We start from the raw sequence: 25,158 nt of genomic DNA, 5'->3' as shown, positions 1-25,158 counted from the left end.
AGCACCAAACTGACATTAACATTTTTTTTTTTTTTATAATTGGGCATCCTGTGGCCTATTTTATAAAGCTACAAGTTACAATTTACAAGCGGAAGTCTCGTTCTAACACATAGGGTTAGAAAGAGACTTCCGCTTGTAAATTGTAACTTGTAGCTTTATAAAATGGGCCACTGGCATTTGAGACCGTATCCCAATTATTACAAAAACTTGTGATTTGTTTTCGCATTGTAAAGAATATAATACTCAGTCATTATCGTTTTCAATGTTAAGAAAAGATATGGATCACGGTGTTGTGAGAATTTTATTTCGTCGTCAGCGATTATTGTATTGATGTGTTGGCAACATTATTTTCCATAGCGTCGTTCTGCTCTAAAGTCAAAAGCACAAAATCGAAAGGCAAAACGTCAAATTTACTTGTTATACTAAAAATTTGAATCATTAAGTTTAGTGTTCTAGGAATTAAAAAACTACTTAAAATCAAGTGTTTTAGAATAACTCTTTCACTTAAACTTATTGTAACGTAAGACAAGCGTAGTGATTACCAGTAAACGTGTAATGGAGTAGAGTGAATTTTGTGTGATCACCGCGTACGTGTATTATGGCTCAAAGATTCCCTCCCGGTGGCCCTCCTGTCGGTCCGAGCGGGCCCGGCGGGCCGGGCGGGCCGGGGCCGGGACCAGGACCGGGCCCGGGCGGGCCGGCGGGCGCGGCGCTGCCGCCGCAGCCGCGGTACGCGGGGGCTGCTCCGCCGCCTAACGCCATGCCGCCGCGACCGTATCCTGGACCTAATTTTCCGGTAAGCCCTTATAGAAGTACTATTTGTGAAAGACACATTTGTTTTTATTGGACAAGAATAACATTGCAATGCTAAGTATGATAGGCCTAGGAATTTGGTTGTTTATGAATGTGACATGAAGCAACTATATTGTTAGTCATTTAAACTGCAAACAGTTGATGAAAATGATTATTGTTTATTATAAATATGTATACAAAAGAAAAACAAATGAGAACACTTTTGAGTGTCCAAGTGGCTAAAAAAAGCTGCATTCAGGAGATATAATGTTCTGTCTTTGAATATTTAATTGGTATGAACTAGACTATAATTCTCTAGTTACTCTATGATTATTTGGTTAAAGAGTTATATGCATAACTAGGTCACCTTAGTCCACAAAGTGGTGTATTGTGTAATTTTCATTACAAATTCTAGATTACGACTATTGAAACATATGTAGAATAGTCGGTAAATAAAGTTCATCATCATCTTCCTCGCTCCATGACCTTATTTGGGGTCGGCTCTCCTGATACATTTCCGCCATTCTGGGTGTTGTTGAGTTAATTCGGGTGTCAGTCCCTCCGTCTTTAGGTTGTTTCTGGTAAATAAAGTAAAAAAAAATTAGCCTAGATTCGAAATTCGATAGACCCATGTTATAATAAATATTTTTTTTTCTTTTTTTTTTATCTACGTATTTTAAAGGGAAATTTATAATAATAAATATGTTTTAATAAGTGTTCTTTAAGTCTATTTGTAGAAGAGTTCACTGAAGCATGTTGAGCAACTACCAACTTAAAAACTATAAGTTAGACCAACCCATATAACCATTCCAGTCGCAGAATCATCAAAGTGGTAACTAAATGTCAGATGTGTCGTAACAGAGTCCACACAATGTGTCTAGAATTGTTTCGAAACAAAGTGTCGTCGCCGTGTGTACACTTTTCCGTAACAAGGTGTCGACACATTTGTGTGCACTTTGCGTGCGGTTTGCGACTAAATCTGACAGCAAATTTGTGACAGCAAATGTCAATATAAAATACCTCTTGAAAACCAAGGTTTGTCAAACTACTATTAGTGTCTCGTGTGCTTGTAATTCTAGTAAGGTATCATGGGCGATATGCGAATGATAAAAATCGACCAAAACCATATAAACACCCAACACCCGTCAACCTTTTACAGAAAAGTTTTTAAAGAAATGCAATACGCTACTAGGTCAGGCAACGAATGCTCAATAAAGTTGTAGAGGGAAATGCTCGGAACACAATTTTTGACTCCTTAACTTGGTTTGGACAAGTTAGGAGGTGAACATATCAAAAGTCCTCGGCCGTAGCCCTTGAGCGGGGGGAGAGAGGGGGCTTTGAAGGTCCCATTTTCCGGTTTTTCGATTATATCTCGGAAACTATGCATCTTAGCGACATGGCCACTTATACAAAATGAAAGTTAATTTAATTTGTTACAAGTTTATTCGTAAATTTTTTCGATATGTTGAATAGTTTTTGAGATATCCGCTCTTGAAAGTTTATTTAGGGCTCTCAATGTTATCTTGATATATTACATCAGTGAAGGTGCTAGGCCGTGTATGGTATCGTTTTCGTATAAATCTGGGTTGCTGAATCCATTTAAGGTATCACATTGACACCATTCCACAAAATTAAAAAAAATCTTTTTAGGGTTCCGTACCTCAAAAGCAAAAACGGAATTCTTATGGGATCACTCGTGCGCCTGAATACACAAAATAGTTCTTTACCTATAGATGACAGGAAAACCTATTAGAAATGTGCAGTCAAGCGCGAGTCGGACTTAATGTACGGAACCCTTAATACGCGAGTCCGATTCGCACTTGGCCGGTTTTTTTTTAACTCCTCTTGACGCTTAACCGCTGAACCGATTTCGTTGAAATTTGGTATAGAAATAGTTTGCGTCCCGGAACAGGACATAGGATAGATCTTATAACCAAAATCATCTTTTGAAGGTGTGAAAAGTGGCGTGGAAATTTGTACGGGAAATCAATAACCGCTGAACCGATTTACATTAAATTTGGGATAGTCTACATCTTTGATTTAGTTAAAAATTATAAAAAAAAACATGACTTCTAACCTAAACTTAAACAGTATTAACTTCAAGAAGTCAATTCTGAATTCCCCCCTACACCTCATTTCACACCTTTAAAGGATGATTTTTGAGATAACTTATTATGTCCTGTGTCGGGACTCAAAATATATGTGTACTAAATTTAAATTAAAACTGTTCAGCAGTTTAAGCGTGAGGAGGAGTTTAAAAGAAAGTAAGTTTATATGTTTTTACTTTGGAATGGTGTCAATGTGATACCATAACTAAATTTGGTACTGCGCATTTATACGAAAACGATACCAAACATGGCCTCGTAGCTTTACTGTTGTAGAAGTCAAAATAAAATTGAGAATCCTAAATTCTTATTACTTGACCAAACTTGTGTAAAAGGAAAAGGAAAAATAAAAGTCTTCGGCAGGAATATAAGACACAAATATATATATATTTTTTTGCGTTACTATTTCAATCATCAAATATTTAAACATATCTTGATTATATTATTCTAGTGAGATCCTCATAGATAAACAAAAACATTTACTTAAAAAATTACAAGGTCGAAATGTCACGGAACTTGTGAGTGTAATATGTGAAAAATAAAAACTTTTATGACAAAAAAATCTGGACACAATTTAAGAAGCATCCAATTGCGTCGAGGAATCATCTGTATTTTTGCTTGTTTCATTACCTCCTCGCTTCTTTTTTTGTCCTTTGTATTCTGTAGCAATTTGTTAGATCTGAAAATAAAGATAACTTGCGTCGTCACGGATGTCGATTTATAGGTTTTAGGGAGTGCAGAATTCGAAAACGATGATCATTTTACAATCCAAGATGGCGGCTACGTATTTTGTCATAAAAGTCGTCATGAATATCGTTTTATAGGTTTTAGGAAGTGCCGATTTCGAAAATGATGACCAGTTTGGAATCCAAGATGTGGGCCGTGCACTTTCTCATAAAAGTCGTCATGGATATCGTTTTATAGGTTTTAGGGAGTGCAGAATTCGAAAATGATGACCATTTTGGATTCCAAGATGTCTGCCGTGCACTTTGTCATATAAGCCGTCATTGATGTTGATTTATAGGTGTTAGGAAGAGCAGATTTCGAAAATGATGACCATGACCAACAAAACGACATCCATGTCGACTTTTAACATAGTGCATGGCCGCCATCTTGGATTCCAAACTAGTTATTAATTTTGAAATCTGCGCTCCCTAAAACCTATAAAACGACAGCCATGACGACTTTTATGACATACTGCATGGCCGCCATTTTGGATTCCAAAATGGTTATCATTTTCGAAATCAGGGCCCCCTAAAACCTATAAAACGACACCCACGACAACTTTTATGACATAGTGCATGGCTGCCATTTTGGATTCCAAAATGGCCATCATTTTCGAAATCTGCGTCCCCTAAAACCTATAAAACGACACCCATGACGACTTTTATGACATAGTGCATGGCCGCCATCTTGGAATCCAAAATGGTCATCGTTTTCGAAATCTGCGCCCCCTAAAACCTATAAAACGACACCCATGACGACTTTTATGACATAGTGCATGGCCACCATTTTGGAATCCAAAATGGTCATCATTTTCTAAATCTGCGTCCCCCAAAACCTATAAAACGACACCCATGACGACTTTTATGACATAGTGCATGGCCGCCACTCTGGATTACAAAATGGATATCATTTTATAAATCGGGGCCCCCTAAAACCCATAAAACGACACCCATGACGACTTTTATGACATAGTGCATGGCCACCATTTCGGAATCCAAAATGGTCATCATTTTCTAAATCTGCGCCCCCCAAAACCTATAAAACGACACCCATGACGACTTTTATGACATAGGGCATGGCCACCATTTCGGAATCCAAAATGGTCATCATTTTCTAAATCTGCGCCCCCCAAAACCTATAAAACGCCATCCATGACGACTTTTATGACATAGTGCATGGCCGCCATCTTGGAATCCAAAATGGTCATCGTTGTCGAAATCTGCGCCCCCTAAAACCTATAAAACGACACCCATGACGACTTTTATGACATAGTGCATGGCCACCATTTCGAAATCCATTATAGTCATCATTTTCTAAATCTGCGCCCCCCAAAACCTATAAAACGACACCCATGACGACTTTTATGACATAGTGCATGGCCGCCATTTTGGATTTCAAAATAGTCATCATTTTCTAAATCGGGGCCCCCTAAAACCTATAAAACGACATCCATGACGACTTTTATGACATAGTGCATGGCCGCCATCTTGGAATCCAAAATGGTCATCATTATTGAAATCTGCGCCTCCTAAAACCTATAAAACGACACCCATGACGACTTTTATGGCATAGTGCATGGCCGCCATTTTGGACTCCAAAATGGTCATCATTTTCAAAATTGGGGCCCCCTAAAACGTATAAAACGACATCCATGACGACTTTTATGACACAGTGCATGGCCGCCATTTTGGATTCCAAAATGGTCATCATTTTCGAAATCGGCACTCCCTAAAACCTATAAATCGACACCCATTTCGACTTTTATGACAAAGTGTTTGGCTACCATCTGTATGCAAGACATTTCTATTATTTATACGTACAAAAATGGCCCCCTGTCAACTTCCAACCGAGATTTAATCGATAATTTATGGGATTAATGTTCAGATTAATTCAATTTCAATCTATGTTAGGTCGACTAAACTAATCGTGATTAAAATTTGAGGATTAACTTTTTTTATTCCATTAATTAGTCGAATAAACAGTTAATCTATTAAGTCCCATCTCTGACCACGGCATTTTTACACTTTGAGAATATCTGAAAACAAATGAACACAAGGAGCCATTTTGCAAATCCAGTAACTTTGTTATTACTTTTGACAGCGCGTGTCATGTGTCTACACAGAGTCGACACAAAGTCGAAACATTTGCGACTACTTTGTGACTGCAATATTTCTCAGCCTTAAACCATATTTATACATTATAATTAACAAGTTTCGTAGTATGTAAAGCGTTATTTCTGTTATTTAAGTATAATATACGCATCGAAGTACTAAAAATGCATCAAATAATATAGTTATGAACACAGTCACTGAGAAGTAAACAATTTCATTTCCGGCTAAACTAAAACAATGTGGTGGCGCGTTGATTATATTACACTTAGTTTATCAAATCACTCGAGCAGTTTAATTCCCCATAATAATTTATGTCCTATTGTAATATAAATGCAAACAATATATAATTACGTCTTGTAATCCGTTTTAGAGATGGCGTATTAATGTCACTTATTTTTATTTAAGTATTTTTCCATCTGACAGTTTCCATTTGACAGGAACAAAATGAACGAATGAACGAATGATTTTGGCATAAAGTAGTCGCAAACCCGAAACAATGTGTGCACACGGCGACCACACTTTATGTCACTTTGTGTCATGTGTCGACCCTTCCCCATTTCTGGTAACTGTGTCGACACGGCGACGACTCTGCGACTGGAATTGTGACCGAAACAGACGGTGTCGACACAAGATGTGTCTACACCGCGTCGTAACGGCGACTGGAAATGGTTGTATGGGAAGCCAAGTTGGCAGCAATTTTGATATTTTAAACTTCAATAAAAAATATTTTTAACTTCTAACTTCTAAGATGAAATTATGATGTTACCTTTGTATAGCCGGTCAAGCAAATCTTGTCAGTAGAAAAAAACTCGAAATTAAAATTTTCTATGGGAATAATTAATAACCGATAACCCTTCGCGCCTACGTTTTTAGGGTTCCGTACCCAAGGGGTAAAACCGGACCCTATTACTAAGACTTCGCTGTCCGTCCGTCCTTCCGTCCGTCCGTCCATCCGTCCGTCCGTCTGTCTGTCACCAGGCTGTATCTCACGAACCGTGATAGCTAGACAGTTGAAATTTTCACAGATGATGTATTTCTGTTGCTGCTAAAACAACAAATACTAAAAACAGAATAAAATGAAGATTTAAGTGGGGCTCCCATACAGCAAACGTGATTTTTGACCAAAGTTAAGCAACGTCGGGCGTGGTCAGTACTTGGATGGGTGACCGTTTTCTTTTTGCATTTTTGTCCGTTTTTTTTTTTGCTTTATGGTACGGAACCCTTCGTGCGCGAGTCCGACTCGCACTTGCCCGGTTTTTATATTTGCCGCCTTTTTCTACTGACAAGATTTGCTTGACCATCTATAATATACAGGGTGATTAATCCAAATGGGTCAGTATGGAGAAGTCAGAAACTATGAGAGATAGCAAAATCTGTTCTTAGGAACCATGGCTTCGATTTTAGATTTAATAATAATGGCATTCAATCATTTTTTTTAAATCTATCATACATAACCGGGATTCGAACATGGTCAATATTCTTGTTGTTTGTTTGTATGGCAACTTTTAAACGATGCGTGATAGGTGGGGGGTGCTCGACCAAATATCATAGAGGGCCCCGAGACAAAACAAAGTACATAAAAAAAACCAAAATGGCCGACTTTTTTTTTAATTTTTTCAAGTTGGTCCGAGCGCGCTGAGATTCGGCATGCGGCGAGCCTGGGGGCCCAAGATTACAAAGTCAAAAAAATATTTTTGGAAAAATTCAAAATGGCGGTGGACACGGGCAAAGTAAAATTTTCAAGTAAATTAAACGAGCCCGAAGGGCGAGCTTCATGCCGGGAGGCCGAAGGCCGACCCCGGTGCAAGGCCGAATGCCCTGAGCCTCCACCCCTACTCCCAAAACGCGAGGCCGAAGGCCGAACTGCGTGAATTCGCTGCTTCCGAGCGTTCTACCAAGTCCACTGTATTGATGACCGAAGCCGGCAGGCCGAATGCCCCACGGCGAAGCGTCGAGGCTTGCGAAGGCCGAAGGCCGAGCTCTGCGTAGGGCCGAAGGCCCGAAGCGTCACACGAGAGGGGGAAGTTGGAGCTTAAACACGACCCAACACTTTTCCTATTGGGAGTCGCTTTTTGGGCGTTGGGGTGGAGGCCTCGGGCCTTCGGCCGTCCACCGGGGTCGGCCTTCAGCCTCCCGGCCTGAAGCTCGCCCTTCAGGCTCGCTTAACCTACTTGGAAATTTGTCTTTGCCCGTGTCCGCCGCCATTTTGGATTTTTCCAAAAATATTTTTTTGACATTGTAATCTTGGGCCTTCAGGTTCGCCGCATGCCAATTCTCAGCGCGCTCGGACCAACTTGAAAAAATTAAAAAAAAAGTCGGCCATTTTGATTTTTTTTATGTACTTTGTTTTTGATATTTGGTCGAGCACCCCCACCTATCAAGCATCGTTTATAAGTTTCCATACAAACAAACAACAAGAATATTGACCATCTTCGAATCCCGGTTATGTATAATAGATTAAAAAAAAATTGAATGCCATGCATTATTATTAAATCTAAAATCGGAGCCATGGTTCCTAAGAACAGATTTCGCTATCTCTTATAGTTTCTGACTTCTCCATACTGACCCATTTAGATTGATCACCCTGTATTTGGTGCTCGCTACCTACATGTACCTTGCTGGCCGCCGATCGCCGGATGAATTTGGAATGCAGTTTCGTTGACATCGACGAGATAATAGATATGTTTTTGTTCTTGCATTCGACAGCATCTCCCACAACGCAATCTGGAAGGCCCTCAATGACTGTAAGATAAGCTCCAAATACATCAATACTTTAAGGAATATATATGAAAACAGTACTAGCAGAGTTAAACTCGAAACAAGAGGAAAAAAATTCAAAATAGGCAGAGGAGTCCGACAAGGGGACCCAATGTCACCAAAGTTATTCATAGCGGTGCTGCAAAACATATTCTGCCAGCTAGACTGGGATACAAAAGGAATTAAAGTTTTTGATAAACACTTAAGTCATCTACGATTCGCGGACGACATAGCTATATTTTCAGAAAATTCCAACACTCTACAAATAATGCTTAATGAGCTAAACGAGGAAAGCTGTAAAGTCGGTTTGGAAATGAACCACACAAAAACCAAAATTATGACTAACAGACCCCCTACAAAAATACACATACAAGGCAAAGAACTTGAATTTGTAGATCACTATATATACTTAGGCAAGAGAATATCCTTTGACACAGACAGCAACAGCCAGGAGATAGACCGCAGAATCCATATCAGCTGGAGGAAGTATTGGAGTTTTAAAGAGCTTCTAAAAGGAAACTACAGTCTTAAACATAAGAAAACAGTAATGGACACATGGATCCTACCATGCCTCACGTACGGTTCTCAAACTTGGGTGCACACAAACAAGAACATGCCAGAGAGCAATGGAAAGGAGCATTCTCAGCATAAAACTAAAGGATAAGATCAACAGCAAATACATCCGATCCAAAACAAACATCATAGATTCACTCGAGTTTTCGCTGAAACAGAAATGGAGATGGGCCGGCCACATAGGAAGATTGACAGATGACAGATGGACCAACAAAGTCACAAAGTGGCCAGGACCCTATGGCAAAAGGAAGGCGGGAAAACCCATAACAAGATGGTCCAAGGACATCATAGCCACAGCCGGAGAAAATTGGCTGATCACGGCAAAAGACCGAAAAAGGTGGAAAGATTTGGAGGAGGCCTATATCCGAAAGGGATCCTTAATATAGCAAAATAACATCATAATTAAATACTATTTAAGGAAAAAACAAAGGCTTAAATAAAAAAATAAAAAAAATCTTGCAGAAAAATTATTGTTTTTTTACCAATCGTTTTGTGCGATATTACAGCAACGCAGCGGCTTCACCCCGCCGCCGGTGCCGGCGGGCGGCACGCCGCGGCCGGCGCCGTACGGCGCGCCCCCGCACGCGCCCCCGCACGCGCCCCCGCACGCGCCCCCGCACGCGCCCCCGCACGCGCCCCCGCACGCGCCCCCGCACGCCGCGCCGCGCCCCGCGCCCGGGCCCGGGCCCGCGCCGCCCGGCAAGCGCGCGCCCGACAACCGCAGCCCGCTGCCGCCGCAACATAAGCCGCCTAACATGTACAATAAGTATGTATTTTTTTTGTACAATCGACAGCAGAAGTCGCTTAGCGGGCTAGGTGTTCAAAATTACCTTGACAGTCTTGACACGCTCTTATTTTAACAATAAAGTCTCGTCAAGATCATTTTGAACACCTGGCCCGCTTAGCAACTTTTGCTGCTGACTGTACAGCGTAATGGCGTTATTCATAAACGCGTTACTAGCCTGAATTAGCTATGAATTGTGTGTCTTTATCTGTTATTTTGACGTATGTATTTGTGAGAAAGGGATAAACATAATATAACAAAATCAGGCCTGTAAAGTTTAATAAATATGGGGGTAAGTATTTTATGCTGTATAAAAAAAAGTATATTAAAAAAAGCCCTACGCAGTGTGCCTCGAAATCCATTTTATACCAAAAATGCCTTACATCATTTTGAATAAGAGTTAATATTCTTCAAACTACTGAATCAATTTCTATCAAAAAAAAACTAAAAGCCACCGCAAAACTCGCTTTCACGTAAAAAAACCGCATCGAAATCGGTCCACCCATTGGAGAGTTACGATGCCACAGACAAACAGACAAGAGTGTACATCCTGGCAAGCCACGGCTGCCATTCGGTGGTTTCCAACCAAAAGCGATGGTTGCGTCAGGGGAGTGTCAGTGTCACTACGCAGTTTAGGTACATTTGGCCGGCGCGCCTCCCGGGCAGGCGTATGGCAGTATTGGCAGTGGGCTGTCGCTCGGCTCGCACGATAGTCGTGTCACGTGGCGCTCGCACAAAATGAAAATACACAATGGCACGGTAGTTATTCTGTGGTTGCGTTATTCATTTCGCCTCTCCGAATCATACAAACTAACCTTGCCTATTTATTACAGCGAGTACGCAGCCGGCGGTGGCAAACGCAAGAAGCGTCTAGCAGACAAGATCCTTCCCCAGAAGGTCCGAGACCTGGTCCCCGAGTCCCAAGCCTACATGGACCTGCTGGCCTTCGAGAGGAAACTGGACGCCACCATATTGAGAAAGAGGCTGGATATTCAGGAGGCGCTGAAGCGGCCTATGAAGCAGAAACGAAAGCTGAGGATCTTTATATCCAATACTTTTTACCCAGGTAAAAACCCCACCACAAGCTGGCGATGAACTTGAATGTCAACGTAATAGTTACTTATTTATTACAGACACTGTGGCCTTTTCACGGGCACGTGCATATAATAATAGCCATCATAAAATATGCTTTCACTTTTCACGGGCACGTGCATATAATAATAGCCATCATAAAATATGCCTTCACTTTTCACGGGCACGTGCATATAATAATAGCCATCATAAAATATGCCTTCACTTTTCACGGGCACGTGCATATAATAATAGCCATCATAAAATATGCCTTCACTTTTCACGGGCACGTGCATATAATAATAGCCATCATAAAATATGCTTTCACTTTTCACGGGCACGTGCATATAATAATAGCCATCATAAAATATGCCTTCACTTTTCACGGGCACGTGCATATAATAATAGCCATCATAAAATATGCCTTCACTTTTCACGGGCACGTGCATATAATAATAGCCATCATAAAATATGCCTTCACTTTTCACGGGCACGTGCATATAATAATAGCCATCATAAAATATGCCTTCACTGTCACCCATAACCCGTAGACAACGCATTTACATGCAGTCGCCATCAGATATATCGGAGCGGCCGAGGCGCTCACAAATATCGGAACACGCCTCTATTGTCAAGGCGCCAGAGTGCGTGCTCAGATGTCTTTGAGCACTTCCGCAGCTCCGATATATCTGATGGCGACTGCACCAAAAACGGTATCTCCCCGTTATTACTCCATAAATCGTCTACACTACAATATGTCAATGTGTTATACGTTGCTGTTGTCTTTCTGTATTGTTTTTTTTTTGAGGTGTGTAATAATAGTACATTTCGATGCTAGTGCGGAAGGTATGTCATTACTTCACGAGTACCGAGATATCTTGCCACGAGCCGCAGGCGAGTGGCAAGACTCGGGACGAGTGAAGAATGACATTTCCGCACGTGTATCGAACGACGTTTTTTAATACAGTTGCGAAAAAATAAGAAAAACATTGTTAATCGTACACTAAACAAAAGTGGTAACAGTGACAGCTCGGTTAGACGTCGTCTTTAAGTATATTATATCTATGGGCGTTTGGCAGCTATTCCGTTCCATTCAGTCAACTTATTAAGAACGGAATTTTCAATATTGAATATTAAAAAATAAACGTGTTATAATGATGAAGAGGTAAGTAATTAAATATGAAATATGTAATATTTTTCGTATTCTTACATTAACGGTAGGTTTTTATGCTGATTACGACGTTTAAAGGAAACTAATATTAACACTCATCAATAAGTAGTCGTGAATTGGAACAAGTATAAATTTAAAAAAATTGGAAAAGTAAAAAGCACTAGTTCGAGATAACCAACTTTCCGCACGCTAAACAGCTACGTAAAGTAGCACTTTTTGAGCAACTGTATTAAAAAGAGTATTTGTATTGTATGAGGGCCTCCGAATCGCTAAACTTAATTGGCAATGGGCGGGGCACATTGCCCGTAGAACTGATGGCCATTGGGGCGGAAAGGTTTTCGAGTGGCAACCACGTACCGGAAGGCGCAGTGTGGGCAGACCCCCTACAAGGTGGACTGCCTACCTGATAAAGGTCGCAGGAGTCCGCTGGATACGGGTGACGCAAGACCGGTCATTGTGGCACTCTTTGGGGGAGGCCTCCTCCTCGAGACGTCCTCTGGCTGATATGATGATGATGAGGGCCTATTGTGAACTACTGTCTGATGCTCCTGTTTTCTTGAACAGGTCAGGGCGACAACGCGGTGGCGTCATGGGAGCTCCGTGTGGAGGGGCGGCTGTTGGACGACGCTAAAGGAGACCCTGGCAAGGTGCCGCAGGTAAGTACAGTATTTCAACATATCAGTTGAGGGACAACTAGACCTTTTTTTTTGGGAGGAAAATCCATTATGGATACCTCCACACCGCAGGGACAGCGCGGAGGTTATGTCGGACTTTCACCGACTAAAAACCTCCCTCCTCGGCGCATTTCGGACGGCTCTGGGATCTCTAATGAACGCGCCAGTGCCGTCCTAACGCTATGCCCCTTTGTGAGTCCCCTCGTTTTTCAGCCGCAGTCCCTAGCTGCGACTGTCTCCGACCCCGAGAACCCCTTTTAGTCGACTTTTACGACAGGCACGAAACTGTACGAACTGGCCCCAATTTCACCACGGTGACAGGTGCGACAATTGTAAAACATCAATGTTGCTGACGTCACAGGCATCCATGGGCTACGGTTACCGCTTACCATCGGGCGGGCCGTATTCCTGTTTGCCACCACCATTGTATTATTAAAAAAAACTTTATTATATCGGGAAAAACAGATATTTCTCTTGCTAAGTTTATGACAATTGTCACATGAAACACTACAATTGTCACGAAATTCCGACATATAACTCATTTCCTGTCAAGATTCACCGACAATTCTACAAATATTTCGACTAGAAAAAATAATTCTTGTTTCACAACATGATGATTGTAATACATACAATTGTAGCAAAATGCCTGTCATGTTTGTAAGTATTTCTATAGAAAATATTTTATAAAATTGTAATATGTCACCTGTCGCTTGACAATTGTCGCTCGACATATGGTCACTGACAATTGTAGCCGTGGTGAAATTAGGGCCTGGTCTTGCTATTTCAATCAGTCTCGGTACAAAAACTACTGAATTTGACTGAAGTAGCATGACAAATACGAACGTTGCCCATGGAAAACATCTATAATTAACTAATTATTTTTTGTAATGAATAAAACTGGTTTGCCAAACTAACTTCTATTTCTGTGTTGCCAGGTTAAACGCAAATTCTCATCATTCTTCAAGTCATTGGTGATTGAGCTGGACAAGGAGCTGTACGGGCCAGACAACCACTTGGTGGAGTGGCACCGCACCCTCACCACGCAGGAAACTGATGGATTCCAGGTACATCATTTTATTTACAAAAATTGCCTACCCATCTACCGCGATGTCAGAAGAATAGAATAAATTTTATTTATCTCACAAAGGATACATTTAACAATATACATGTACAAAACTTAAGAAACTAAAACCCGTTCTGAGCCATGCCGGGTCCAAAGGTCCCCATCACACTAGCATTACTCCGCTGAATGGCGATGGAGACCTGTCGGACAAGCCATGACTCAGAACGGAACAGAAGCCCTTCTCCCTGAGGCGCTTGCCAAGCTCTCTGATGAGGTGAGAATAGCATTGATTTTCTTATTTTTGCCAGGATGCCAGCCTTGTGATCCTAAAGGCATCGCATTACTATCCCGCTTGTATCTGACTCGGCCGTCGTATACCAAAGAGTTTTAATAGGATAAGAAGTATGAAGTCTCTGTAGTCAAGAACTTTTTACTTTTACTAATTTGAAGTAGGTAATATATCAAAGAGAATTTAGTGTAAAGGCGGATAGTTGAAGTAATTGTTGTAGCCAAAGTAAATTTACTGCCATCTTTCGACACATGATTAAAACTTTTAAAATGCCATTTGACTTTGATACTTATTCTTTCACTTGAGATGTGTTAAAGGGTCTAGCCGTGTTTGTATGGGGCATCGGCCCCAGAAGCCAATTTGATTGCCGTTTTGCCAATTTATTAGGCCAGATGTAAGATGCTATTTCACCAAAAAAATAACCCTAAAATGCTGCAGGTTTTTGAGAAAATTAAAAAAAAAGAAATTTCGTTTTCATTTTTTTTTATCTAAACTACCGAACCGATTTTTTTGTAACTTATACACATTATGTAAGTAATCTAGATGAATTATTTAAAAAAAAATAGAGTTTCAAATATCCTTATAACTAGTAATATTTTCACTTTTAATTTTTCAAAAATTTTTTTTTTATATTTCCGAAATAGGGACACCCACCAATTTTGGGTATTATATGTATAAATTAATGTTCTATAACATATATTTTTTTCAAAAATATTCATTTGGCTCAACAAGGTAAAAATACCGTATGTATGTATGTAATGTATGAACAGACACATCCGGGAGAACTCCCGGTCCCATATCGACCACCGCGCCGCTCTGTACGAATTTGAATTTCGAACGTAACAAATTGCTAAAATGGACTATATTATTATTGGCTGTATGCGGCTTGCTTGTCGTCGCGTCACGAAATTAAAAAATAAAAAGGCGGGAAACGCGGCTCACTAAAAAGTTCCGTTTTAATATGAGCTGCGTTGATATTGATCTTGCAATGGAAAAAAAGGAGATTATACACAAAATATTTTCAAAATCTCCAAGATCGTTACATTACTAAAGTCGCACCAAACAAAGTCTGCAGCGGATTTGATAGCCCACGCAGTGTAAGTGTTAAGTATACGTCATAATTTCATAGAAGTTTGACGTTTAAAATGACACTTGCACTGCGTGGGCTATCAACATCGCTGCAGACTTTTTACGGTCTAACTATACGTTCTTAGCAATATCTGCAAACGACTTCGAGAATATGCGATTGATTATATAGAAAAAAGCCCGCTGTCCTTAGAGGAAATGTAAGCTCTTATAGGATCACTCGTGCGTCTGTCTGTCTGTCCGTCGGTCACAGCCTATTTTCTCGGAAACTACTGGACCAATTAAGTCGAAATTTGGTACACATATGTAAATTCGTGACCCAAAGATGGACATATATTTATATAATTTTAAAATACATGGTTCGAAGTTATTTAAGAAAATAGCCAAAAAATGACCATTCCCCCCCTTTAATTCCGAAACTACTGGGTCTACAATTTTGAAAAAAATACTCATAATAGTTCTTTACCTATAGATGACAGGAAAACCTATTAGAAATGTGCAGTCAAGCGTGAGTCGGACTTATGTACGGAACCCTAGAAACGCGAGTCCTAATCGCACTTGGCCGGTTTTTTAATTTCGTGACGCGACGACAACCAAGCCGCATACAGCCAATAATAATAATATTATTATTATTGGCTGTATGCGGCTATTATAGACTATATTATAGTCCATTTTAGCAATTTGTTACGTTCGAAATTCAAATTCGTACAGAGCGGCGCGGTGGTCGATATGGGACCGGAAGTTCTCCCGGTTGTGTCTGTTCATACATTACATACATACATACGGTATTTTTACCCTGTTGAGCCAAATGAATATTTTTGAAAAAAATATATGTTATAGAACATTAATTTATACATAAAATACCCAAAATTGGTGGGTGTCCCTATTTCGAAAATATAAAAAAAAAAATTTTGAAAAATTAAAAGTGAAAATATTACTAGTTATAAGGATATTTGAAACTCCATTTTTTTTTAAATAATTCATCTAGATTACTTACATAATGTGTATAAGTTACAAAAAAATCGGTTCGGTAGTTTAGATAAAAAAAAATGAAAACGAAATTTCTTTTTTTTTAATTTTCTCAAAAACCTGCAGCATTTTAGGGTTATTTTTTTGGTGAAATAGCATCTTACATCTGGCCTAATAAATTGGCAAAACGGCAATCAAATTGGCTTCTGGGGCCGATGCCCCATACAAACACGGCTAGACCCTTTGTTAAATATCAAAAAGTGTCGCCATCTTTTTGAGCGATGGCGCCATACCTTTGGCCTATTTTTATTATGACAATAACTCTATTATACACTGTATTATCTTTGCTTTTACTAATTTGAAGTAGGTAATGTATTATTTTTGCTCACTAAATTTTGAATTACAGGTGAAACGCCCTGGCTACAAGAACGTGCGTTGCACTATCCTACTGCTACTGGACTATCAGCCGCTGCAGTTCAAGTTGGACGGTCGCTTGGCCCGTCTGCTCGGCGTGCACACACAGACTAGACCTGTCATCGTGAACGCACTCTGGCAGTATGTTAAGACACATCGTCTGCAGGTACAGACTCAACTACTTCTTGTATTTAATTATAAAACTATTCAATAACGCCCTGGCTACAAGAACGTGCGCTGCACTATCCTACTGCTACTGGACTATCAGCCGCTGCAGTTCAAGTTGGACGGTCGCTTGACCCGTCTGCTCGGCGTGCACACACAAACTAGACCTGTCATTGTGAACGTACTCTGGCAGTATGTCAAGACACATCGTCTGCAGGTACAGACTCAACTACTTCTTGTATTGAATTATAAAACTATTCAAAAACGCCCTGGCTACAAGAACGTGCGTTACTCTATCCTACTGCTACTGGACTATCAGCCGCTGCAGTTCAAGTTGGGCGGTCGCTTGGCCCGTCTGCTCGGCGTGCACACACAAACCATACCTGTCATCGTGAACGCACTCTGGCAGTATGTCAAGACACATCGTCTGCAGGTACAGACTCAACTACTTCTCGTATTGAATTATAAAAAAAAACTATTCAAAAACGCCCTGGCTACAAGAACGTGCGTTGCACTATCTTACTGCTACTGGACTATCAGCCGCTGCAGTTCAAGTTGGACGGTCGCTTGGCCCGTCTGCTCGGCGTGCACACACAGACTAGACCTGTCATTGTGAATGCACTGTGGCAGTATGTCGAGACACATCGTCTGCAGGTACAGACTCAACTACTTCTTGTATTGAATTATTCATTTAATTTTCAGTTCTATCATTGTATTTTAGTCAACTGAGAATAAATATTCAAAATATTCAAGGTGCATGACATGCATGTGTAAAGGATGACTCACGCTAGACCGGGCCGTGCCCGGGCCGAGGCGTCCGACATGTTACTACTCCTTGTATTGGATTATAAAAAAAACTATTCAAAGTATTCAAACAAAACCTTTTTTTGCGAACCTTATTATGAGACAGTTTAACCTAACCTAACAGTAAATATGCCTGTGTCCTGCCGTGTGTTCAACGCTCTTATAGATGAAGACTCTCGTGTGCTCTCTTTATCAATTTTGAAAGTTCTCTCTCGTTCTGTCTTAATCTAATGAGTAATGACAAAGGCATAAGTTGATCATAAAAATTGTATTTATTCAACAACGCAACCTTGTCCAGTTTTTTTGTACATCGCAAGAAACAAAAGAATAGTAAGTGATAGAAACTTCAGCAGCAGAATTATTAATTTTTACAAAATTTATGTGTATTTTGATATGAATCTTTTTATTTTCAGATTCAAAAATCTTAATTTTTTTTTAATTGTTGTATCCAGGATCCTCATGAACGCGAATGGGTCGTCTGCGACAAGTATCTGGAGCAGATCTTCGGCTGTGCACGTATGAAGCTTGCCGAGGTAAATATACGTCACCACACCATGACAACAGGTTGCAAATGCTCTCTTTATTCTTCAAAAACAAATGAGAAAGTTACATTTTACACACAAGCGTGGCAATATAATTTGAAGCAAATTTTTTTACTAGACTTATACCTATCGACCGGGATATGAACCGTGATTATCTTTTGTATTGTTTGTGTGTGAACGCGACCAGACCAACGAGTGTGAACGCATCCGGTGGTAACGTTGAAAGCGAACGCAGCCGACCCGTACGAATGAGGGTTAGACCGAGCGCGGTCTACACAACTTTGACACCTGCCCGCTACCTTCAGCTACCCGTGAACAAGATGCATGCTACTGATTCGAAATATCGGGAGCTCGAAAACAATACAAAAGCTAAACACGGTTCATATCCTGGTCGATATAGGTCTAGTTAAACTAACCGTGAATCATTCATTAACTGTTGACTGTATGTTCTGTCTTTTTTCTTCTTGTCTGTTACCTTCCGTGATTCTTCTCACTTGATGGTCTCATCGGAAGATCAGCGCTGGAAGCCACCAGCAACATGCTGAGATGGGGCCATTTCGTGGCACTTTAATCTTATTTTGTGTTTTCTTTTATACTATGTACTGTTCCGATTGTTTGTGCTTACGAATAAATCTATTCTATTCTATTCAAAACTGCATTTTATTTGTTGAGGAGTTAATTATTGAAGTTTAGCTTTAAGTGTCAGTTAGTAGTATGGTATTAATGCATGTTTATTTTGTGATTGCAGGTCCCGGGTCGCTTGGCCGCCTTACTGCACGCTCCGGACCCGATCGTCATTAACCACGTAATCGGCGTCGAAGCGCCGCATGACGCTAAACAGACCGCTTGCTACGATATTGACGTAGAAGTGAGTATAACCTAGTCAAAGCTTGGTCCTTTTCACGAGAAAACGAAATTATAATAAAATGTGACGTTCCTCGGGTAAAGGTACATGGCTGAGCCTATAGTTCGTTTTTAGGGTTCCGTACCCAAAGGGTAAAACGGGACCCTATTACTAAGACTTCGCTGTCCGTCCGTGCGTCCGTCCGTCCGTCTGTCACCAGGCTGTATCTCACGAACCGTGATAGACAGTTGAAATTTTCACAGATGATGTATTTCTGTTGCCGCTATAACAACAAATACTAAAAACAGAATAAAATAAAGATTTAAATGGGGCTCCCATACAACAAACGTGATTTTTGACCAAAGTTAAGCAACGTCGGGAGTGGTCAGTACTTGGATGGGTGACCGTTTTTTTTTGCTTTTTTTTTGTTTTTTTTTTTTGCATTATGGTACGGAACCCTTCGTGCGCGAGTCCGACTCGCACTTGCCCGGTTTTTTAGGGTTCCGTACCCAAAGGGTAAAACGGGACCCTATTATTTAGGGTTCCGGACCCAAAGGGTAAAACGGGACCCTATTACTAAGACTTCGCTGTCCGTCCGTCCGTCCGTCTGTCACCAGGCTGTATCTCACGAACCGTGATAGCTAGACAGTTGAAATTTTCACAGATTATGTATTTCTGTTGCCGCTATAACAACAAATACTAAAAACAGAATAAAATAAAGATTTAAATGGGGCTCCCATACAACAAACGTGATTTTTGACCAAAGTTAAGCAACGTCGGGAGTGGTCAGTACTTGGATGGGTGACCGTTTTTTTTTGCTTTTTTTTGTTTTTGTTTTTTTTGCATTGTGGTACGGAACCCTTCGAGCGCGAGTCCGACTCGCACTTGCCCGGTTTTTTTAGCTTTAGAAATAAGGTAAACAGTCTTGATGTGTCTTTTAATTGAAAAACACTTTTTAAAAATAAGTTACGACAAATATGTAACAATTATGAATCTAATACGATCATTTATTTTCATCTGCTTTCATAAGTAATAGTTTTTGATTTTTAAAAAACGTTTTCCATTTAAAAGACATGTCAAGATCGCTTACCTTCTTGCAAGTTCTTTCTAATGCAAAAAAAAACGAACTATAGTGTGGGGATCACTGTACCAGCACAGAATAAATAATAGTACTAGGTACAGAAGACTCACTCTAACAAAACGCGTCTGTTACGATCAGGACAGATATGGCTGCTAGGTGGCGACAGCGCCACGCGCGGCTTATGGCCACGGAAATTGGTGTGGAACGGATGTACTTGTAGCTACCTGTTGCAAAGCGACGAAATCGCAGAATCAGCCTGGTACTAGGCAGAATCTTTTGAAATAAATTGGAAAGCTGATTTATTGAAGTAAATATAATTTGAATTAAAATGAAGGCCAGAAAATGATGGATTTTACACGCTTTTCTTCCTATTGACAAAAACAAGTTACAGGTAGGTGTTGAAGTCCCTGACTTCTGAGCTAGGTAAAGACCTGTGTTACAGAAGTCAGTGTCCTCTCCCAGACAATAGAAACTGTATGAAGAATATCAAATCTTATTATTAACTACATTTCCCATTTTCTTTTAGTTTTTAATTTTATATTGAAAGAATTTAATTATATTTATTTACAGGGCTTGTTTTGACACCAAATATTACTCAATCAAATATCAACTGCCAATAAGTGAATAATTTTCTACGCAGGTGGACGACACATTGAAGTCCCAGATGAACAGCTTCCTTCTGAGCACGGCCAACCAGCAAGAGATCCAGGGACTCGACTCCAAAATACATGAGACGGTACGTACAATCAATCAAGGCTCGGAACCGGTTATTTTTTTTCATACAAAAAATACCGGTATTATTACGTTCTTTACGGAAAGAGCATAAAGTTATTAAAAATATTGGGCTGTTTTGGGATTTCAAAAAAAACCGGTTCCGAGCCCTGGAATCAATACTTTCACCAAAGACATATGTAACTTCGTATAAGACAGTGGCGGTACTTCCATACAAGCCCAAAAGCCGGGCTTGCCTTAGTTGCCTTACCGAAATTACGTAGTGATAAGATCAATAATCAATATAGATTATTTTTAAACCGCGCGCCAAATGAACCCTTACGTATTATTAAATTCAAGCCACAGCGCGAGAACCGCGGCGCCAGCGTGTTGCAAAATTTTGCCGTGGCGCCTCCTCCGCGCGAAAGAAATCAGGCGTAGGATGAATATCTGCTGAGAATTCAGCTATCCTGCTCGCTCTCGTCGGATTGCGGTTGCAAACCGACGAGTGCGAGCTTGCTTTTTCGTCCCGCTCTAGGCGGTCTAAGCCTACAAACGCCATAAAACGATGTAACTATTTGTTGGTATGTATAGCAATTTTATAAGGCGATTTTAAGCCGAGCTTTTGGTGTGAAGTTAGCTGCATAAGTTCACACGGGCACGCGTTTACTTCAAGTGTATTATTATTTAGCCGAGTCGAAAGTAACGTAACGAAAGGTCAATTCATTTAAGTGAATTTGAATTAAGTAGTGAATGTGGATTTCTTCGTTTGTTGTGACGTTTATAAGTGTTAACAATGGATGAAGTTGTTCCTTGTGACGGTATGAGATGCGTCCACGTATTACTCAACGAAAGCAAGGTAAAATCGTTAAACTTTGTAGAAAAACGGGATATATGTATATCATTTCCGCGCCAAAACCAACACCCGACTTGTGTGTTCTCAGATAAGTCAGTCGCATTAAGAGAAAATTTTGTACGACCGTTTACAAAACACAAGGATTGTTGGTTTACTCCAATCAAGGCGTAATTAGAGTGACAGAGAAAGAAGCATGCAATTTGCAAATTTCAGTGTATGCGGTAGGCCCTCTGATCATCATCATCATCATATCAGCCAGAGGACGTCCACTGCTGGACATAGGCCTCCCCCAAAGAGTGCCACAATGACCGGTCTTGCGCCTCCCGCGACCTTCACCAGCCCACCAGGTCATCAGTCCACCTTGTGGGCCCTCTTATATGTTTATAAAATTCTATCTAGTAGTTATGGTAGTACCTAGTATGCCCTGTGCTGTGCGCTATGATAGCTCGCCGCGATACGCTAGCAAATTCATTTGAGTCCAAAGAGTGAGATTGGACATTTATTACGAAAACATATCTTTCGGCTTGCCTTACTCCGAAACCCTAGGCACGCCACTGGTATAAGATGAATAAAGTCTGAGGATAAACGTGCCTCGGAAATAAAAAAAAAGTCATTCTCGGATAGATGGCGCCACACCTTTAGCCTATGCTCGGCTAGATGGCGTGACGACACCGTTTCATATTTAACAATTTTAACACATATATCAGTGACTGAACATGGATCAAAATGATACAAAAATAATAAAATCATTTATCCATATATGTACATTTTTTGGATAATCTTATACGTTTTCATTTTGAGTTTTAGTCGTGTGTCGATAGATGGCAGTAAATTTACTGTGACTACAAAATTTACAATGATAGGACCCCTCTATACTATCTATTCTTTTTGCTTTCACCAAAGAGAATAGAGTGTATAGAGAGTTCTGTCATGGTATGTAGCCACAGTACTTTTACTGCCATCATTAAAACTTTTAGAACGCATTTGACTGTGATTAGGGAATGCAATAACCGGCCAATCTTCATAACCGGTTTCGGTTACGGTTATGCCCGAAAAATAAACGAATATCGGTTATAATTATTTTCAACAAAAATGATAATTTTACAATGAAGTAAATAAACAAATACGAAAATAAAGGTACAGTATTAGGGAACGTGAGTATAAGTCTTCATTTTTTAATAAAACACAAAATATAGTAAGAGTAAAATATGACCTTGGACGTGATACAATATTCAATAAAAATATTTCATTAATAAGGGAAGTAAATTTGGTATATTTTCATTATTAAAGTGGATTACAGGAATGACAAAAATTATAGTCACAGACGTCACAGCCAAAAATGGCAAGATTTTGTAGTCATTAGAAGATAGAAACATAGAATTTAAGTCATAAATAAATAACCGAAAATAACCGTTACCGGTTATTCCATTTTCCAATATTGGGTTGTGAAATTTTGTCAAAATATTCGGTTATAACCGATTATTTCGGTTACGGTTATAACCGAATTACATTCCCTAACTGTGATCCTTATTGTTTCACTGATAATTATGTGTTCTTCTTCCTCGCGTTATCCCGGCATTTTGCCACGGCTTATGGGAGCGTGGCGTACGCTTGACAACTATCACGCAATCTTCTCGACAGTAGACCAAAGGTATGACGTATGACGCCATCGCTCGAAAAGATTACCTTGGGCCTAGTCTCGAGTAGATGGGTTACTTTTTGATAACTAACAAATTAATGAATCAGTGAATTTTTACTATTTTTAGTTATATTTTTTTTTACAATTCACAGGTGGACACTATCAACCAGTTGAAAACGCATCGCGAGTTCTTCCTATCATTCAGCAAGGACCCGCAACAGTTCGTGCATAAGTGGCTCGTGTCGCAGTCGCGTGATCTTAAGGTGAGTACACAGTGAATCAGTATATAGATCACAGGTGGACACAATCCACCAGCTGAAAACGCATCGCGAGTTCTTCCTATCATTCAGCAAGGACCCGCAACAGTTCGTGCATAAGTGGCTCGTGTCGCAGTCGCGTGATCTTAAGGTGAGTACACAGTGAATCAGTATATAGATCACAGGTGGACACAATCCACCAGCTGAAAACGCATCGCGAGTTCTTCCTATCATTCAGCAAGGACCCACAACAGTTCGTGCATAAGTGGCTCGTGTCGCAGTCGCGTGATCTTAAGGTGAGTACACAGTGAATCAGTATTTAGATCACAGGTGGACACAATCCACCAGTTGTTAGAGATTTATTTCAAATCGTCTAAAATCGCAAACCTTTTACTGACCTAACACTGTATAAAGTATGGGAGTGCTACAATTAATATCATTATTTTCATAGATATTTCACATTGTTTATTTATTTAAAACGCGAATAGTCACATATACAAATATAATTAATGATGACATTGCCACACATTGTTGTTGCAAATGCAATGCAGAGTTATCTTGGTCCGACTCTATAGTCTGTACTTTTAGGTACTTAAATAGTCGTAAACAATTCGTACATTTTCGGGTAGTTATAACATTTATTGGTTGACCAACCAAATACAAAACCGCCTGGATCTGTGACTGAACGACTTGACTTTAAGCTACTTTATTTGATCGTATAATGTTCTCATCTACCCTCAACTGGCTTTAGGAGTCATAGATTAGGTAGATTTTGTTTACGTTTATAAATACCTAAAAGTACAGGCTATAGACATTTTACATACCCAATGTGTCTTGTTTTTCTCCAGACGATGAACGGTGGCGGTGGCAACCCGGAAGAGGAGCGTCGTTCCGAGTTCTACGCGCAGCCCTGGGCCGGCGAGGCCGTCGCCCGCTACCTGTCCGCCCGGCTCACGCAACGCCGGCAGCAACTGGACGCGGCGCTTACTCCACATCTCACTAGACTTTAAGTTCTGTAGCTTTTTAGTCTATATTAAGAGAACTGTATTAGATCTACTAAGAATAAACGGTTTTGTAATCATGCCATATTGTTTTCTTACTTTTAGCACAGAATAAATAATAGTACTAGGTACAGAAGACTGACTAACAAAGCGCGTCTGTTACGATCAGGACAGATGATATGGCCGCTAGGTGGCGACAGCGGCACGCGCGGCTTATGGCTAGCCACACAAAATTGGTGTGCACACCAGCATTCAATTCGTAAGTATGAGAAGGAAGTAAGGAAGACGCTGCTCCTTTGATTGCGTTGTTTTTCAAACTGCTCTTATTTTTTTAAAGTTAGTACCAACTTATACAATTAATTAATTTATCTGTTACTTTTGTTACCAATCACGCCCGAAGATGAAATCACCTTGAATTAATTGTTGATTAATCGTCGACGTTTTCTAACAACAGACAGTTTGTAAAGGATTTTCCTATCTTAAACATGTTTGCTCTAAGATAACGTATATACTTGCTACTGTCACCTGTATTTGAGTTAAACTACAGACTACATGTATAATTCTGTTAAACAGATTTAGGCTTATCTAACAAATTGTATACTGCTTCTGAATTTTTATTCCTGCTTCGGATTTTATCCTGGAGGATAAACTACGAAAGCCGGTAGGAATCGAG

The 25,158-nt window shown here is 40.1% G+C and overlaps 1 protein-coding gene across 1 annotated transcript; it reads left to right on the top strand.

Annotated features, from left to right (window-relative positions):
• Window positions 1–379: 379 nt before the first annotated feature.
• Window positions 380–24,512, top strand: LOC134665410 (brahma-associated protein of 60 kDa). Its single transcript, XM_063522364.1, has 11 exons — window positions 380–796; window positions 9,571–9,830; window positions 10,682–10,914; window positions 12,655–12,746; window positions 13,700–13,828; window positions 16,578–16,751; window positions 18,007–18,087; window positions 18,845–18,964; window positions 20,662–20,757; window positions 23,380–23,490; window positions 24,333–24,512. The coding sequence occupies exons 1-11, from the start codon at window positions 599–601 to the stop codon at window positions 24,492–24,494; spliced, it is 1,656 nt and encodes a 551-aa protein (XP_063378434.1). The 5' UTR covers window positions 380–598; the 3' UTR covers window positions 24,495–24,512.
• Window positions 24,513–25,158: the final 646 nt, after the last annotated feature.

The sequence above is a fragment of the Cydia fagiglandana genome, chromosome 6 (genome assembly GCF_963556715.1).
Source record: "Cydia fagiglandana chromosome 6, ilCydFagi1.1, whole genome shotgun sequence".
Taxonomy (NCBI): Eukaryota; Metazoa; Arthropoda; class Insecta; order Lepidoptera; family Tortricidae; genus Cydia; species Cydia fagiglandana.
The sequence above is the reverse complement of the archived record's forward strand: the minus strand, read 5'-3'. Positions and strand labels throughout refer to the sequence as shown.

Excerpts from the sequence above, each read along its gene's own strand:
- LOC134665410 (XM_063522364.1), top strand. The coding sequence starts at position 599 with ATGGCTCAAAGATTCCCTCCCGGTGGCCCTCCTGTCGGTCCGAGCGGG. Across the intron at positions 12,747-13,699 it reads ACCCTGGCAAGGTGCCGCAG|GTTAAACGCAAATTCTCATC; the intron begins GTAAGTACAGTA and ends CTGTGTTGCCAG. Across the intron at positions 20,758-23,379 it reads ACTCCAAAATACATGAGACG|GTGGACACTATCAACCAGTT; the intron begins GTACGTACAATC and ends TACAATTCACAG.